Source organism: Pseudorca crassidens, chromosome 8 (genome assembly GCF_039906515.1).
Source record: "Pseudorca crassidens isolate mPseCra1 chromosome 8, mPseCra1.hap1, whole genome shotgun sequence".
In the NCBI taxonomy this organism is placed as follows: Eukaryota; Metazoa; Chordata; class Mammalia; order Artiodactyla; family Delphinidae; genus Pseudorca; species Pseudorca crassidens.
In genome coordinates this window covers 27,675,244-27,694,852 of record NC_090303.1, presented here as the reverse complement: position 1 = coordinate 27,694,852, position 19,609 = coordinate 27,675,244, and the positions used below count along the sequence as shown (strand labels likewise).

At 36.1% G+C, this 19,609-nt stretch overlaps 1 protein-coding gene across 1 annotated transcript in view; it reads left to right on the top strand.

Moving 5' to 3' along the window:
• The window catches only part of LOC137229579 (protein piccolo-like), a 28,305-nt gene extending 9,737 nt beyond the window's left edge, over nt 1–18,568 (top strand). The window contains exon 3 of the mRNA XM_067747638.1: nt 17,078–18,568. Coding sequence (XP_067603739.1) covers nt 17,078–18,568 — 1,491 coding nt within the window. The remainder of the gene's footprint in view (nt 1–17,077) is intronic.
• The last annotated feature ends 1,041 nt before the right edge of the window (nt 18,569–19,609 follow it).

Sequence of the window (19,609 nt, the reverse complement as noted above, 5' to 3'; positions counted from 1 at the left end):
CTCCAAGTGCATCCATGTTGTTGCAAATGGCAAAATTTCATTCTTTCTTACAGCTGAGTAATATTCCATATTGTGTGTGTATATATATATATGTGTGTGTGTGTGTGTATATATATATAAAAATTCTGATAAAGATGTGTTTCTGTTCATAGTATACCATCTTGATAGGAATGTGTAGTAATAATGACTTCAAACAGTAGATGATCTTTTTATAAAATGTTTGTCATGTTTTTGTGGCAATTTATAAGGCAGAAACCTGTAGTTGGACCTTCAAGCCACATATATTGAGTACCTACAATGTGGAAGACATTTTACTACACGTTCGGTAGGCTATAGAGATAAGTAAGACATAATGCTGATCTTAACATGATCCAAATGTACTAGCTTAGGTCATACACACACAAGGAAGTATGTGGTCAAATGATAAAAGCTGTGAGACATGAGCAAACATTATGAACTTCCAAGTAGGAAGTACCATTTCCAGTGGGTGAGATAAGGAAAGCTTCATGGAGACAATGGCATTTGTGCTAGGTATATAGTGATGGATATTATTTCAACAGATAAAGAACATGAAAGGGGGTAATGATTTAGCCTAAGACCTAGAGCCAGAATAATACAGGGTATGTTTAGGGAATCAGGCATAAATCTAGGTTGCCTGAAGTGGTGGCGAAGAAATGCTCAATGAGATTGGAGAAAAGTTTAAGTCAGATTTAGGTCTTCCACATTTAGTCGGTAGCGGTGAGCATTCTCCTTTATGAAACTTACCTTGTTTAACGTAGTCATGCCTTCAATCCTTCATTCATTTTACAAATGTGTATCAAATGCCAGGTTGCGAAGCACCATCAAGTACTTTGATAGAATCAAGTATGTGTTAGATATGGAGTCCTCCTTCTACCAGAAAACTGGGGAAATAAAAGTTGTAAATAAGAAAGGAAAAAATAGATATATATGAAAAGTAACTTTGTGTAGGTCTTTACAGTTCACATAGTTCCTTCTTATTTGTTTTATCAAAATTAAATTTCCAAATAATTCTATGGTCATGTATTCTGTTTTCTCTTATGGGAGAAAATTGGTGTTCAAGTGGTTACTATGTTAGGATCATCCTGATAGTAAATAACCAGAACCCAAAGTAAATCTTCTGATTCCAAGTCCATTTACTCGTGGTAAGAAGAGAGAAAGTGCTATGAGATCAAACGAAGAAGTCATCACTATCTTTGGGGGGTATGACAACTATCTTCATGGAAATAGAAGTATTTGAGCTGGGAATGTGAAGAATGATAAGAATTTGGACACACTTGACAGGAGTTGGGAATGTGGGGGCGGCAGTTAGAGGGTCTCAATGGCTAAAAAAAAAGCATCCCCGTTATTAAGGAGATGAGCTTGGGCAAGTCACTTACACTTTCTGTAACAGTGATACCATATAAACAATGGAAATAACATGTTCTCTGTTAAACACATTGGGTTTTTAGGAGGATTAGCTGAACGTTTGTATGAGAAGGTATTTTTCAATATATGAAGTTCTTTTGAAGTTGTAATATGATGTCATAGATAATCTTAATATTTTAAACAGAGTTGACTTTGACAGCTTACTCTCAAATTGTTTTCTACATAGATACAATATCATAAGTTGTTGGGTTCTGAGATAGCAATCAAGAGCCATTTGATCTACAGTATTAATTGTAACATTTCATTTTAATTCTCATTTTTTTCCCTATAAGGAAAAATGTAATCTTATGGGTCAAATTGTCCAAAAATACTCAGATTGAGTAAACAGTTTTACCATGCAGGACAGCGCCAGAGACTAGACATTCTATACTACTTTAATTTACATGAATTTATTATTTTCAAGTTTGAGTTATATGCAAGTTATTCTCTATATTATTACTTTTACAGCCTATTGGGTAAAAATAAAATAAAAATAAAATCCTGGTCTCTTGTATCTCTCCTTGAAAAGATCAGGAGAATTTCTCTGATATATTTTTGTCACCAAAGCAGAATTATGACTATATATATTTGCTTTGAACATCCTGGCTCTTAAATGACTGCTAGATCTGAGGAGGACTGGAGAGGTGTCAACACCTAGACACAAGCTTTAGGAAAGGGGACTTTTACTTCCTTAACTAAATTTGCCAGCTGTCTCCCACCTCTGCCCACCTGACACACATATACACACACGTACACATACATATACAAACAAACACACTCATACCTTAGATAACTCAAATATTTGTGTGAAGGGGATGATGTTTAAGTGTCCTCTCTGGTAGTTGTCAAGATGTGTGCTGTTTAGAAAAACCTTAAGAATCCACTGGCTCCAAGCCTAGACTTTATAGCTGTATCTCTTCTTGCTAAGAGGCGTTTATAGTTGTATCTCTTCTTGCTAGTCCGTTAATGGAGTTAATCTCAGCAATACAGGTTCACTCTTTGGGTTTGCTTTCTGACACAGAAACTGAACATTTGCTTTACAGTTAGTAACTACAGTGTTTCTTGTTGTTGTTCTTGTTGTTGTTGATTTACTTTCTCTCTTTTGATATCTAGGCTGGGACCAGGTAGGTTTAAGGAGAGATTGAAAGACTTATTCCTAATGTGTGATAATTCTCCTGGTTCTTAGGAAATTTTGTAATATATGAAATGACTTGTCATTTTTTAGACTGTTAATAATGAACTAAATGTTAGTGATAAAAGTGGGTTTAGGTGGGTGTTTTTTTTCCTCATATCATTTCGATCATGATGGCCCATATATTAATCTTGGCTGAAGCTAGATGTTTTGTTTAACAAAAACATGGCCATCTCTCAGGAGCTAAAAAATAAAAATGAAAAACAAACGCACTTAGACTTCCATATACACTCTCTCAACTTTTTAAAGAACAAACAAAAAATGACTGAAATTTTTTAGGTTGGCAAAATGACTTCACTGGCCACCTCTTTTAGGTGGATCAGCCTGCTACTTCTAGTAGGAGAAACTGAGGGGGAAAAATCTGTTAAGAAAAGTAGAGATATGCCAAATGTTAGGAGGCTGGAATTTGTGGAGAAAGAAAGCCAGTAAGACATTCCTGATGATGGAGTAGCAGAAAGAACTTTTAGAAAAAGGAATATTCTCTTTAGTTGCTTGCTGTTTTAGCACAAAGGTGATTTGTCACCCCAAATTCTAAGCAGAGACAGCAACACGGTTCTGAGCACATATGCGTTCACCTCCTCTCTAGAGGTCCCAGTTTTAAAAGATTGAAAGTATAGTAGTTCTGTATACCTCAGTTAAAAAATAAATGAATAAGTAAAACCAATAATAAAAAGTACTCATTAAAAAAAAGTGTAGTAGTTTGAAAAAATGGGAAAGACCACCAATAACATAAATTGGCAGGTTGAAGAATTCCTAGAAGATAGAAAGTAGATGGAAAGGTAGTGACAGAAACAGAGCTAAAGAAACCACTGTCAGGTGGCTTCCTTATGGAGCCTCAGTGAAGCTCTGAGCTTAGCATCCACAAATACAGACAGCAACAGTGGGTCGTAGGTAGTGATCAAGTAATAAATTACAGAACTACAGGAGGAACAAACAGGACAAGTGGACTCTTTCCTAATCTCTAGTGGAAGACAGCAGGTAGAAGAGGCTTTATTTTCTTCTGCTTAGGCTAAAGCCAAAGAATTCTCCAAATGAAGGGATGAACTGCCTGAGGAAGGGCGCTCATTAGAAAAGTAGGGCTTTCGAAAGAAAATGAGAAGAAGTAATGCTCCTCTCCCACAACAGAGTGATTTAAAGGAGGAAACAAACAAAACACTTAAGGAGTCAAATTTACTAAATCTATTACCCTCCTAGTAAAGCTGTCCTTACTTTGGACACTGACCCTCTGCCATCCTACTTCCTCTTATTCAAAGAAGAGGACTAATGGGGAAGCAGAACTGTCAAGAAATACAGAAAAACCTCTGTTGATTACCCATTCTAAATAATGGAGACATTCACTGTAAATGAATGGTTTGAAGAGAGTCACTTGACATTTTAGCAATAATATCACAGGAAGGACATGGATAAACTAGTGAAAGACAAAACAAAACCCCTGACCTCACAGGAAGGAGTCCATTCAGGAAATATAAAGAACTTATAAAATTCTTATTATTCCTGAGAAATACTTAAGAGAGGGTATTTCATCAATAATTAGTACACTCAAATTTCAGTGGGCTGATTGAGGGTAAAAATAGGCCTGGTTGATGTTCTGGAAAAGGAAGACCCAGAATTTTCCCAGCTTGTAGAGCAAATTATCCAGCTATTTAACTGAGCACCTACTATGTTTCAGGCACTTTTCTGGACTGTGCTAGTTGTAAAAGTGAATAAAGTAGCCAAAAATTCTTCCCTTGTGCGACATGTATTCTAGTAAGAGTGGCAAATAAATAAAACGTATAGTGTGACAGATGGTAATAAGTGTTATGGAGAAAAATGAAGTAGAAGGTTATAGCACAGACCAAGGGAGGGTTGGTGATGTGGTGGTAGGGTCCTCTCACTCCCTCTAATTGGGGGATTGGAGTCTGGGAGTTGAGGGATGACTCAGGAATCTGGAATTTTTAGTGGTGACTAAAGGTCTAATTTGTATAGTTCTGAGGCTGGGAGCTCGAGGGGGGTTAAGGAAAGAGTGGGAATGTACCCAGGAATGTGCACAATTCTGAGATGCCTCTCTTTACTCCTTCCTGTGGTGATGTGGAGGCTGGGGAATGAGCATTTTACTCCAGCATAAGGAGCTCTTTCTAAACTCTTGTCCATGGAGTTGTAGACATTTTGGGGGTGTGGTCATCTGAAATTCTGGGGCTCCCTTGGGACTCTGGGAGTTCTGAGGCTTTAAGAGAAATATTAAAAATCATGGAAATTATATCTAAGAGCTCTAATAGGAGTTCCAGAAAAAAATGAATGAAGGCTATGGAGTCAGGCTCTAGAAGAAAGAAAATGTAAGTCTTCAGATTTTGATCCACCAATGGATCAAGCAAGATTAGTAAAACATCTGATAGATACATCCTGGTGAAATAATCTGATTTCCAAGGGTAAGGAGAAAAGTTGGAAGACTTCCACAGAGAAAAAAATTAGCATCTACAAAAAGATGAGAAATCAGGCAGGTGTCAACACAGAAGACAGCCAATTTCTTTAAATTTGTAGAGATGGTGATTAGATGAATCCTCTATCCAGGCAAGATATCAAGAGGGAGTGTGAGGGCAGCTTAAGAATTTTTTTTCACACTTAAGGGTCCATAAAAATCATTGGCACTGTATAAGTGTATGTATATATGTATAAATGTGTATGTAGGTGTATGTATGTATATATCACAATCACTGTAGGAGTTCCTCTATTAAAATGGACAATGAAAAGAGTGGGATGGAGTAGCTGATTATGCCCCAGAAATGAAGAAAACTAAAAAGACTAAAAAGTCATTTTTTTCTAAAATGTGATTGCATAATAGTAGTGGAATGTGAGATGATATTAGATGGTACACAAATCAAACTGAAAAAGTTATACATCCTTTAACTGTGTGTTAAAATAATTAATACATCAAATATAATTTCTTGGATATTGCTTAAGACAACCCTAAAACATGATAATATAAGGTTGTTTTTTGAAAAAATGTTGCTTTTATAGAAGGAGAAAATACATAGCATCTTAAATTTATAAATCAAAACTTATTATTTGATGTTATAATGGCAGCCACTAGAAAAAGTCACAGCAAAAGTTAACACTGATTGATTCTGAAGATGCAAGCTTGGTGCCTGAGAGAGAGGCTTTTACTTTTAATGTCAAACCTTTTTGTGCTATTTTTTTTTTTTTTTCGGTACACGGGCCTCTCACTGTTGTGGCCTCTCCCGTTGCGGAGCACAGGCTCCGGATGCGCAGGCTCAGTGGCCATGGCTCATGGGCCCAGCTGCTCCGCGGCACGTGGGATCTTCCCGGACAGGGGCACGAACCTGTGTCCCCTGCATCGGCAGGCGGACTGTCAACCACAGTGCCACCAGGGAAGCCCTTTGTGCTATTTTTTTAACCTTGGAAATTCGTTTTTTTTTTTTTTTTGCTTGTTTTTGTTTTTTAAAAAATTTTCCTTTGCTTTATTATTATTATTTTTTTTAAACATCTTTATTGGAGTATAATTGCTTTACAATGGTGTGTTAGTTTCTGCTGTATAACAGAATGAATCAGCCATACATATACATATGTATATCTCTTCCCCATATCTCTTCCCTCTTGCGTCTCCCTCCCACCCTCCCTATCCCACCTGTCGAGGTGGTCACAAAGCACCGAGCCGATCTCCGTGCTATGCAGCTGCTCCCCACTAGCTATCTGTTTTACATTTGGTAATGTATGTGTGTCCATGCCACTCTCGCACTTCGTCCCAGCTTACCGTTCCCCCCCCACCCCGTGTCCTCAAGTCCATTCTCTACATCTGCGTCATTATTCCTGTTCTGCCCCTAGGTTCATCAGAACCATTTTTTTTTTTTTTTTTAGATTCCATATATATGTGTTAGCATACGGTATTTGGAAATTCATCTTATAATTAACACTTGAGTAATTTAAAAAATTCTCATTCATCACATGACTGATTAAACAATTTATATGATATGAAGGAATGGGTAAATTAGAGTCTCGATTTTCACATCTTTAGCTTTGGCATTCTACTTGGTGAAATGTCAGGAATTTTTGGTTCTAGATAACAGTAATGATTTGAAATGCCTTATGCCTGTAATGCCAGATTTGGTCCGTTTTTTCATTTGTTCTTTGCTTGTCACAGGCATGTATACTTTAACTGGCACAATTTTAAATGAACCCAGTAAAGAGAAATAAAGTCCCTTGATTCTAAACATAAAGTTTTTAGAAGACAAAGAATATTCTGGGTTTGTTTTGTTTTGTTTGTTTTGTTATTCTCTAATAATCCTTAGGTATCCTTCATAGTATTTAAAACAAAAATACCCTGAGTATAACAAAATTTATTTAAAATAATTTTCTCATGAATTTAGAGGACTAGAAATAATCATTTAAAAATCCTTATTACTTAAATGTGTTCACGAACGCCATGTTTGTTTAGCTTTCATTTTCCATGAGGTCTAGTTTGCAGCATTTTCCTCATTACTTGGATGTTGCACCTATAAAATAAATACGTATTCCTCATGCTCTACCCATAAGTTTAATCATTAGAACCAAAGCTTTTTTCCACTTTCAGCTTTTAAATAACTAGATGTTTCAGGTGTCTTTCTGCATGTCCAGCTTTTTGTAATGTCTACTAAGTGTTGCTACATATTATTGCAGCTAGTATGATGATCTGTATAGCTTAGTAAGAACAGATGTTCTGCTGTGAAAGCAGATACCCACAACTAACAGAATCATTATTGGATCAGTAAACTTAATACAGGGATGGGTTAACTTGCTCATTGTTCACATCCCTGGAGAAATCACACATACCTAACACTCTCCGCTGTTCCATATCTTAATTAGCTTAGGTGAAACTGGGCTCTTACTTACAAACATTTCAAAAGTACTACATTGAAGACAAAGATGTAAATAATCTATTAGAAGTTTATATATCTTCCTTAAAGTAATGCCAATATCGAAAGCATCAGTAAGGCATATAAAGATCTGGGTTGTAGTCCTAGCTCTGCCCTTTACACATAAATACTCTCGCTGATATTCCTCTGAATTCAATCAGCAGTAGTTCTAGTTACCTTTGATAAAGAAGCAGTAACTTCACTATAGACAATGTTTCTTGCCTGTCTTCTTACTTTACTCTTACTGTAATTCGGTCAGGTCATTTTAACTTTTCTGAGTATTTATTTTTCTTATTTGTGAGACTTGTCATATACTAGTGTCCATCATCAGATGAATGGATAAAGAAGATGTGGCACATATATACAATGGAATATTACTCAGCCATAAAAAGAGACGAAATTGAGCTATTTGTAATGAGGTGGATAGACCTAGAGTCTGTCATACAGAGTGAAGTAAGTCAGAAAGGGAGAGACAAATACCGTATGCTAACACATATATATGGAATTTAAAAAAAAAATGTCATGAAAAACCTAGGGGTGAAACAGGAATAAAGACACAGACTTACTAGAGAATGGACTTGAGGCTATGGGGAGGGGGAAGGGTAAACGGTGACAAAGCGATAAAGAGGCATGGACATATATACACTACCAAACGTAAGGTAGATAGCTAGTGGGAAGCAGCCGCATAGCACAGGGAGATCAGCTCGGTGCTTTGTGACCGCCTGGAGGGGTGGGATAGGGAGGGTGGGAAGGAGGGAGACGCAAGCGGGAAGAGATATGGGAATATATGTATATATATAACTGATTCATTTTGTTGTGAAGCTGAAACTAACATACCATTGTAAAGCAATTATACTCCAATAAAGATGTTAAAAAAAAAATCTAAACCATTAAAAAAAAAATTACATTTGGCAGTATAAGTGGAAGTGCTTTGAAATTGGCAGGAATAAATATTTGTATTTATTATTAATCTGTATAAAAATCCTAATAAGTAGGGATGTTGCCATCATTGTTAACTCCGTTTGTCACTGGGAAACCGAGGGTAAGAATTTGCAAGGTCACAGAATTACTTAGCAATGAATCTCATACAAGAAGCTAGATCTAAATTTAGCAACATTTTTAAATAGAAGAGCACATTGATTTTAAACCAGTCATTTCTAGATTACAGAAAGTGTGTGTGTGTGTGTGTGTGTGTGTGTGAGAGAGAGAGAGAGAGAGAGAATTTTACATATTCTTAAAGTTATAAGAAATCAACCTTCTTGAGACTCACAGACATAGAGAACATGTTTATGATTACCGAAAGGGAAAGGTGGGGAGAGGGATAAATTGAGAATTTGGGGTTAACAGGTGCACACTACTATATATAAAATAGATAAACAACAAGGATCTACTGTATAGCACAGGGTACTGTATTTAATATCTTGTAATAACCTATAATGGAAAAGAATCTGAAAAAGAATATATATATGTGTGTATACATATATATCTAATATGTATCTATATCAGTATATCTCAGTCAGTTTGCTGAACACCTGAAACTAACAACATTGTAAATCAACTATACTTCAATTAAAAAAAAAGAAATTAACCTTCTTGGCAGGAGTTTATTTTTGAAATTTAGTGTAAAAAATTGAGGTGTAAGAGCACTGACTTTATACCTTTCTACTCACTCTTGCTCAAACCAAAGCCTTATTTATATTGCTGAGCTCTTTTTTGTTCTTTAGAAAGCCATGAGCTCCTACTATGAGCCAGCCACTCTGTTAGATTTTGAAAATAGACATAATGAAGTTGATAACTTTGCTCACTGTTAAGAATAGAACTCAGAGTTTAGAGGGAGAGTCAATAATTTAGCAAATGCAGATGGAGTCTTGTTTGTAAAATAGAAAATAATAAACACCATATGGATGAGATACATTCTTTTTTTTTTTTTTTTTTTTTTGCGGTATGCGGGCCTCTCACTGTTGTGGCCTCTCCCCTTGCGGAGCACAGGCTCCTGGACGCACAGGCTCAGTGGCCATGGCTCACGGGCCTAGCCGCTTCGTGGCATGTGGGATCTTCCCGGACCGGGGCACGAACCTGTGTCCCCTGCATCGGCAGGCGGACTCTCAACCACTGCGCCACCAGGGAAGCCCTGGATGAGATACATTCTTACTTGAATATAAAACAATAAACTACCTTTCTATTATTTTCTTCTATCTAATCAGAAATAAAGATTTTTAAATCAGTTGGTAAAACAAATATGACATTTCTATCATTTATTCAGGAAAATCAAACTTCAGTAGAATTCATCAAACCTTCGGATCAGATTTCTACTTAGGTAAAAGAATTCAAAGAAGTCAATGGCAGGCTTCATCATGTGAACATGTAACTATAATTGTATTTGTTGGGAAAAATTTTAATATGTAGATCTGTGTGTTTTTTAACTTGAAAGAGGAAGGATTTAAAAAAATGGTCAGAAGGAAATCAATGGTAATGAAAAATGTGGCTAGGATTTGTGAAAAAAAGGTGAAAATAATGTAAAGCTGATTAATTTTAAAGTCAGATTTTCCTTAAATACATTCTTGAAAATGCACATACATAAAACTATTTAAGATTTGAATAAATTATAGGGGGCTCCCATTCACAGAAAGCTGAAAGAGGCTAAAATCCCTTATGAAACTGTATTTTTACACAAGGTCCGTGCAGTGGGAGCAGAGTCTTAACCAGCGGACCGCCAGGGAAGTCCCTCATATATGTATTTTTAAAAGCACTTCTTTCCTTTCCAAGTTAACATGCAAATGATTATCTTAATTCCAGTTACTATCTGATCAAATTAAAGATATTTAAATTTCAGCATATATAATGAGTTCACAAAGTTTATGAGGCCTTTGAGTCTTTTCACTAATGTAATTTTTTTCACTTTTAAGTGAAATAATAGGACAATCAGTAAGTTGTTTAAATAATTGCACAAACATTGCCTAATTGAAACTATTGGATCGCAGGCTACAAAATTGTGTGATAGTTCAAGGCGTGTTAATCATTTGAGATATAGAAGTTTGAATTCACCATGTGAGAGGCAGTCAGAAGTGTTAATATATGTGTAAGTTCAGTTTACTGATTTGGGGTCTTCTGTGTTGCTGTAGTAAAATACAAATAATATTTTCAAGTCTTTGTACTGTAATTATTTTGTAAATTGATTAAAGTGGCAGTTTTTTTTGGTTGGGCTGCACTGACACTCAGGTATGCTTTTATCATTTGACCCTATTTTGTGAAGATTTAACAAATGTTATTTCTAGCCTTTGGTGAACATTACTATGCTTTATGAAGAAAAAAGTGCAGATTTAGGTTACATTTCACAAAGTTTGTTAATGGTTTCTGAATTATGCAGCAGAAATTGTAAGCCACACAGTTTCAGAAGGTATCCATTCAAATTCTGGATGGATTGTCATAAATAAAACAGTTTCATCAAGTCGCTGAGCATGTCATCACAGTTCTGAGGAATGCTAGTGTCTAGTTTTTATCCAAAATAAATTGTGCGTTAATATGCATAAAGATGTCAACTGCAGTGAGCCATCTGCAGCCAAACTGCTGTCAGCTAGTAGCTGCCTTTGTGGAGGAGGTCATGTGGGTTGGGCATTCTTTGAATAGCAGAACGCATAATCTGTTATCAAACTTTACCTTGGGTTTCTCTTGATAATATGTGTTATTATCCGATACATATTATTTAATTATATTCTCTATGGCATTCAAAATAATATGAATAAAAATAATACATAGATAACTTAGAGATCATTTGATGAGAAGTAGGAAACAAGTTTAGAATAATTCATCAATAAATAATATCTAAAATTTACTTGGTATCTAATACAGAGGTAAGAGTAATCATAAGAAGTGGTTGCTTTTTTTAAGAGTCCATGTGAGGATAGGAAAAGAGAGGAAATAATTGGAAAAAATATATAAAGCAGTATCTATTTGAGTCTAAATGCTGTGCTTCAAACGATAGTAGGAATAGTTGAGAAGGGGCAGATCTTAATGGAGAATGGAATAGTTAAGTGGTAAAGGAGAGGGGTCATCGTGTAAAGCCTAGGAAGCATTTGGTAAATGGAAGAGGAGTACAAATTGGATTTCGAATCGTGACTCAGGTAAGAGAGAATGAGAACACTGCCTTGATGGAGTAAATGGTACATTTGGATACCGTGGTTTGCAGAAAAGTTGAGTCGTGATGCGTCAAGAAGTAAGAACCCAACAGATTTTAGTACAAGGGCAGGGTGATTGTGTGATTGAAGAAAATGTATTCAGTAGCTAACGTGAATGGTATGAACACCAGCAAATATAAATTCCTAATATTGTGTTTGTTCTTTAGATGGTCCATTATGCCTCCTACTATGCTGTGTTGTTGAGCAGAGATTCCATTATAAATCTTATGTAGATTTGGCGTTTAAAATGTCCAATTTGGAGCACATTGAAGGGTGGATGTTAGTCATAATGCCTTCTGGACAGCTTCTGAGAAGCTTCCATTATCTTTTGAAGCGAATAGACTAAGAACAGTTCCAAGCAGGAATATACTTTAATTCTGGAACCCCAGTGTTTGCCAACTCATCTTATTTGTTAGATGTATTGAGTTAATTATCTTGAATTATCATTAAAGACATACTCTTAAAAATCAGAATCTAATTTTTCAGTTACTTTTTTGATAGTGGCACCAATAATTGAAACTCTGTGTGGAATTTACAATTAAACTTTCAAGTGGTACCCTTTGAAACATTTAGTAAGACATTTATGATTATCCAGCAAAAGCCTTAGCCAGTGAAGTTGTATTACTATATTTCACATGACTCGGCTCTGATACATAACATAAAAGGGAGCCGGGGGAGTTGGATTAAACAGGGAGCTGTGTTAGTAATTATAAGCAGGTTCACATTAGAATACACAATGACCTCAGAATGAGCAGAAATCCTGGCTGACTACTCTCTTACCCCCATTTGTATAGCATATTGTCAGAAGACTGAATGAACAATTTTATGCCTTTTTTTTGCTTCTTTCTATAGAGCTAATTGGATTAGAGTAGCTCATTAAACACTTGTGTCTCCAGATCATGAATTCCATTTATTCATTTGCTGTAAGTAAGACTATAGGTGGGGGAAGGAAAAGATGACTATTTTTCCTTATTTGTTATATAAAATCTGGAATTTATGAATAGTTAAGGCATGACATATTTATCTAACACAGATTCTTTCATTTTACTGCTTGTATGTTGAAGGTAAGCTCCAGTGTTAACATTGCACAGAGACTTAAAATTTTACTGATAAGACCAAAAGCGTCCGAAGAAGTGGGGAGGGGGGAATTGCAGGAAGAAAGGAAAAAAGCACTCATCGAGGGCCAGATCAGGAACCGTGGCTTTGGAAATACTGATACAGTTGTAGGCTCCCCTGATATTGTTTCTTGAATTTCTCCCATTGCTTATCAAATGGATGTGGATGATTAGAGGAACGGGTGCTACTCGTGTCAGGGCACCTGGGAAGTTGTTTATGAAATATTGGTGAAAGGCTTCTTCTGAATTAGGCTTGGCCTTGGCTATTGTCTGACTTCTTTGGCATAGGTAATAAGGGATAAGGACTAAAGTCTTCTAAGATCCACATTCATAGCTATAGTGAAATGAAGACCCAATCATGCAGAACTAGGAGAACCAGCTGTGTTATAGATGTGGATACCAAATGGAACGGGCAGCAGGTGTCTGAGGCAATGATGGTAGTAAATTCAGGTTCATCTCTGTTCATAGTTGGAGATAAACATTTAATTTTAGAAGTTAAACAAGACAGTAATTGTCTCCAAGCAGTGAAAATATGTATGGTTAGCAGGTGGGGTAAGTATGGGGTGTTACTTCAGTTCGAATCAAAATGGGGATGTATGATCCATGAGCAAAAGTATAGTATAGGGAGAATGGCTTGCAACCAGAAAATGAAGGTAGAAGCCTGTCATTTAGGCAAGGTAAACAGTGGCGATTAACAGAGTACACACAGAAATGTTGTAGCTTGAAGAGCATAAACATTTTAAATTGAAACCAGCTCCAAAAATATTCGTGAACATCTATAATTATTAAAGGGTCAGACCGTACCAGGAAGTCTTTATCATTTGTTGCTTACAGTCTTTTGGGAAATACAGCCCTGGAGGTAGCAGAATTATGTAAGTGCTAACATGAGAACAGGAGCAAAATTATATATTTTGAATTTCTTGCAAAAATTAACTTTATTTCACAGTTATTGGAGAGGCGTTGAGGTTTGAAGAGAAGTAGAGTCAACCCCTTCTGTGGTGGTTTGTTTTAAACAGGTGTTATTTGGTGGAGGTATGAAGTATTTGAGAAATGACAAGGGCCAAATGAGGGACAGTGGCTTTGGAAATGTGAACGAATGAATGGGGAATTACCTTTCACAAGCAATGCAGACACCCTTTAGAAATAACTGAAAATGCAGTAAAGATATAATGGGATTTTTAACTCGGATGAGTGAGAGGGCAAAGGTGCTATTACTACTCCTTAACTCTCCCTCAGTGCATTGTGAAAAAGTAGATGGTGGTTCATGATATTAATGTCAGGGCGGGCTATGGAGTTTTTCATTTTATTAATGTATAGGAAAGATTTTTTGTTTTTGTTTTCAGCTCAATCAGGGACTTGGAAATGCTGCTGTGTTCAGTAGTAGATTAAGTTCTGAGATAAAACTCATTTCTGTTTTCAACAGATTTGGCCAGAATTAAATAAAAAAGAGGCTCTTTCTGAAAAATCCTAAGAGGATAAAATGCTTTTCATATTGTGAAAGCTACAGACAATGATTTTAACCTGTATTCTCACAGTGAGGAGGAACATTGAGTGATCAGACGTCTTTTATATGTTGCTTATCAAAGTGAAGAAAATGGGGTCACGAGAAGGACAAAAGATGTTCGAAAAAAGGGTGTATTAAGAGAAAAGTAGAATTGTATCCCTATGAAGAAGCAGTGACCTGTGTTATCCACCCCTCTTTTCCTAACTCTCCCTTGTCTGCTTACTGGGAGACATAGTCACATACATTTATTAACTACAAGGAAACATTTGATTTTGGATTGAGGACAGTATAGTATGTGTGACCCACTATTGAAGTAAATCATACATTAGATATGCTGTGGTAGTGTTCTAATTTTGCAGTGGTCCAAAGATGGAGTAAAAGCCTACTGGCCAGCTATGCATGACGCTCCAATGTTCCTATGACAAAGAGACTTAAAATTTTGCTGATAAGACCAAATGCATCCAAAGAAATTGGCGGGGGGGGGGGGCTTGTTTGAGGGAGAACTTGCAGGAAGAAAGGATAAATGGACTCATCACAGTATCACCATCAGATACTTATTATATATCTGTGATTATCTTGAAATTATATTATGCTTTAACCTGTTTCTTACCTGATTCTTCTATAATATAGTCTCCATGAGGACAGAGATTTTTGTCTCTTTTGTTCAGTGGTATGTGCTAAGTAGAAGTTGCTCAATAAATATTTGAATAAAGAAAGAAACAGATGAATACATTTTGCGTCTTCTTTGGCTCTGCCATTTGTTAGAAAGAATAGAGCAATTAATACAATGACAGACACTAGCCCTAGAAGTTTGTAGTTTAAAGTGGTTAATCTGGGTATAGCTCTCATATAGTAATTTATAGAAAAAAATCATTGATAAAATATAAGTAAAGAATTATGCTTTTAATTATATTTTCTTTCGTCTTGTCTGGCTGCTTAATTATCAGGTCACATGGTATCATTTAAGACTGTGGAAGAAAACAAATGAGAAAAAATAAATAGTAGAGTAGCAGAATTGACATTGGCAGTAGGGGAGGGAGATGGCTGAATGTGTAGGGGCACGTTTATGGAGAAATTTCCTTCCATCAAGAAGGGGACGAAGTGGAGAGAATTTCCTTACATTCAAGCTCACCTTTAGTCGTGTTACTTACATAGGTAACAGTTGCTTGATTATGTTTTGGGATTCAAATATCTTCATGTTTAAAGAGTTATTTATTAGTGAAATGCCTCAAACATACAGGAAGGTAAAGACAATATAGCGATACATAAGTACTCAATACTCATGTTGAAAACAAATGTAATGAACACCCAAGTATCCCCCACCCATATGTAACAAATGTTTTCATTTTGCTTTTTGATTCACATTTTTAAACAGAAATATAACTTGTCAGTTAGAGTTTAAAATGTTCCTTCAACCTTCTAAAAACAAAAGTTTGCTTTCCATGAGATTTCAAAATAAGCCCTGTTATACTGGTACCTGAGTTTAAATAATTTCAGTGTCTTTTTTTTTTTAAGCCATTTTAATGATTAAGAAAAAGGTACAGTAGAGTTTTTTTTCATTAAAGTTTAACAGCATAAAATGTCAAGTGAAAAAAGTTTTTAAAAGTTTAGAAATGACTAGTTTGGTTTCTTTTCAAAAGGGAATTGTTTCAAATAGAGAGTATGTTGTTTGCCAGCCTAATACTTTACAATTTTGTACTGTAGAAAACTTTTCTCGTACTTATGCTCCATATATTTAGTTTTTCACTGTGTAGATTTCTGAACAAAGAACTTCAGTGCTAAACTGGTAACATTGGTTACTTTGGGAGTTAAAGATTAGATCATGAATTTGCCCTTCAAAATTACTTTCGTAATATTTAAAGTTTTGTATAATGAGCATACGTTATTTTGGAATAAGAAAAGGTAAATTTTAAACATAGGTACTTTTAAAATATCTTCTAAAATATGGTAGTACCAAATTCAACATCTCCTTTTAACAATGAAGGTGATATGAAAAGAACAGATGCATTTACGCCTATACATGATGCATATACGATGTGTATCTCACATATATATCTCACCAGTCATATAAGTATATTGCATACTTATATTGCTCTTTGCAGTAATGAAAAGGAAATGGAAGCAATGTTTTCTCTGTTAGATGATGCTATCTATGATAATTTGAGGGTGTGCCATTATTTTTCATTTATTTTCTTAACAGAGAATGTTCTCTTTCTAACCTACAGTGGCTAATACAAGTTTTTTGTTTTCTCACATTTGATTATATCACCTTGGAGGGGGAAGTGATGCTCTTGCTAATTTAAGAAGGTAGCAATGTGTTAATAATTTGACAAGCATACTCTGGGTTATATAACTAAAAATTGTTTATGAGCCATCAATAGAGAAAATATCTAACATAACTGATTCTAGAATCTAATATGTTATAATTAATTTTCTTTTATCATACATGGTTTTCTATTTCTAGGAGTAATCAAACTGAGTATTTTGTTTTACAAAGGCAAAGAATAACAAAACTAACATTAGAAGAAAAATACAATTCTGTGCTGATTTTTATTTTGTTTTCAGAGCTTAAGGCTCAGAGGTTCATTAGTTATATTGTAATGTACCTAACATTTTAATAGTTTAATAGAAATTAAGTAAAATTATTTGATGTATATTTTATGTTTTGCATAATAAGAGACATAGTTTCAAAAGGTACCATGCAGTTTAAAAAATGTTTTTGTTTCTACATTGTTATTATCTCACTGACTATTGTTTTATATTATTTATATTATTTCTAGATAAAAGAGTGGCTCTGTTTAAACTGTCAGATGCAGAGAGCTCTAGGAGGTGACCTGGCTCCAGTTCCATCATCACCCCAGCCCAAACCGAAGACTGCCCCTGTTCCTACATCAGCAGTGAGCAAGCCAACCCCACAGTCACAGCAGATTTCTCCAAAGAAAGATACTACACCCAAACAGGATGTCTCAAAGGCACCTGAGTCTAAAAAGCCCCCACCACTAGTGAAACAGCCAACCCTTCATGGCTCCCCCCCAGTCACAGCCCAGCAGCCTCCCGAGGCAGAGTCCTCCTCCAAGCTGGCCCCTCCCAAAGAGCCTTCCGTCCCATCTGAACAGGCCAAGGTCTCCGTGGCTGATGATAAACCAAAGCAGCCCAAGACAGAAAAGCCAGCCACAGACGTTGTGTCTTCATTGTCAACAGCAGCAAAACCGGATGTTCCAAGCTCCAAAGTACCATCACAGGATCAAGAGAAAGCAATTCCTGCTCTAAAACCAGACTCTGCCAAACCCTCACAGAGTTTTCCACCAACAGGAGAAAAAGTCACCCCATTCGATTCTAAAGTCATCCCTCGACCTGCGTCAGATTCAAAACTTATTTCACATCCTGGGCCTAGTTCAGAGAGCAAAGGTCAAAAACAAGTTGATTCAATTCAGAAGAAGGACGAACCCAAGAAAGCACAAACCAGAATGAGTCCTAAGCCAGATGCCAAGCCTATGCCAAAAGGGGCACCAACACCCCAAGGTCCACGACCTTCCACTGGCCAAACTGCCCCCCCATCTCCACAGCCCCCGAAACCTCAGGAGCAGTCGAGACGTTTTAGTCTGAATCTGGGAAGTATTTCTGACGTCCCTAAATCACAGCCCACAACTCCTCAAGAAACAGTGACTGGGAAACTCTTTGGGTTTGGAGCATCCATTTTCAGCCAGGCGTCAAATCTCATCTCCACAGCAGGCCAGCCTGGGTCTCATTCACAGGGTGGGCCAGCGGCCCCGACAAAACAAGTCCCTCCTTCACAGCCACCTGCTTCTCAGGGGCCACCCAAATCCACAGCACCACCTGCACCTGCAAAGGCTATCCCTGTGAAAAAGGAAACCAAAGCTCTAGTAGCTGAAATATTAGAGCCCAAAGCTGAACAAGTTTCAACAGTAAAAAGAACAGAAACGGAAAAGAAGCCTCTGCCCACTAAGGACAGCAAACCTTCAACAGCCGAGCCTCAAAAGGCTGCTCTTCCCCCCAGACTGGAGGAAGTCCCCAAACCAGAATCAGCCTGTCCTCTCTGCAAAACTAAACTCAACATAGGTTCTCAGGATCCTCCTAACTACAATACTTGCACTGAATGCAAGAAAGAAGTGTGTAACCTCTGTGGATTTAACCCTACACCACACTTGACTGAGGTAAGCAGTATTTGTATCACATATGAATGTGAGTATATCGTGTTTATTCTGAAATATTTTGGTGGCCAAGTTTCTGAGCAAAAAATACATTTTTAATAAAGAAAAATTGATCCTGTATCTTTGAAGAAGTTTCAATTACTTATTATAGGCTTACTCTTACTAAAAGTTAACATAATTTAGATTTTTCTGGCTTAAAGTACCAGAAGTAAGATGATGAAATAAGCTGACAACTTAAAATAACAATTATCCCATCCTTTATATGAATTAACAACCTATAGCTTCAGAGCACTATTTGATTTTCACCTAAAAACACCAAATAAGAGTTGTAATTTACTATTCCCAGTATCTCTAATCCTTCCAGTCTCTTTCATACCTTAAAAAGAGAAGCTTGATTGATAGCAAATCTATAAACAACGTGAGATCTGTTATCTTACAAAAGTTAAGAGCTTTGAGTAAGTTAATAATATTGTCTGCTAGAAAATATTGGTTCAAATATATAATGTCTAGACTTCTTATAATTCTGTTTGAACTGTTATCTGACATAAATATAATAGAGCACTTTATTAGGAACTGTGGAAAGAAAAAGAAGTTATATGGATTTCAGTGACTAAAGTGAAGGATTTTTTTTTAATGGGGTGACCGAAACACTTTTTATACAGTGTAAATGACTGAAAAGCAGATGACAATTTTCTACCTAATACAGTTATAGAAGAATGAATCTGTAAGCATTAGTCGTGTGTTAGGGCTATTAGAATATTTGGATATTGAGAGACTGAGAAGTTGAATAATGCTGCTGTCTTAGATAAGTAACAGTGATGTTTTAGTGAACATTTTGGGATTGAATTTAGGTCATTGTTCATTGTTTTTATACAAATCAAAAATACTTAAGGGTTATTTTATTCTCCTGTCCTTGATTTTGTAATTCATTGGGTTGGAAAAAAAACGGAACAGATTTTTAGCAGTTATACAAAAGAAGCTTTGAGATTCTTGGTGGTGTTTTTGAGTTAAATTTTTTAAATAATAATAAGTTATAAAATATTTTTATTTTTTACTTTTGAAAGATATTCGGTTGCTTTGACATGTTTAACACCGTATGAAAGTGTTGTCCCTATAGACTTAAGCTGATTCTTATCCTCT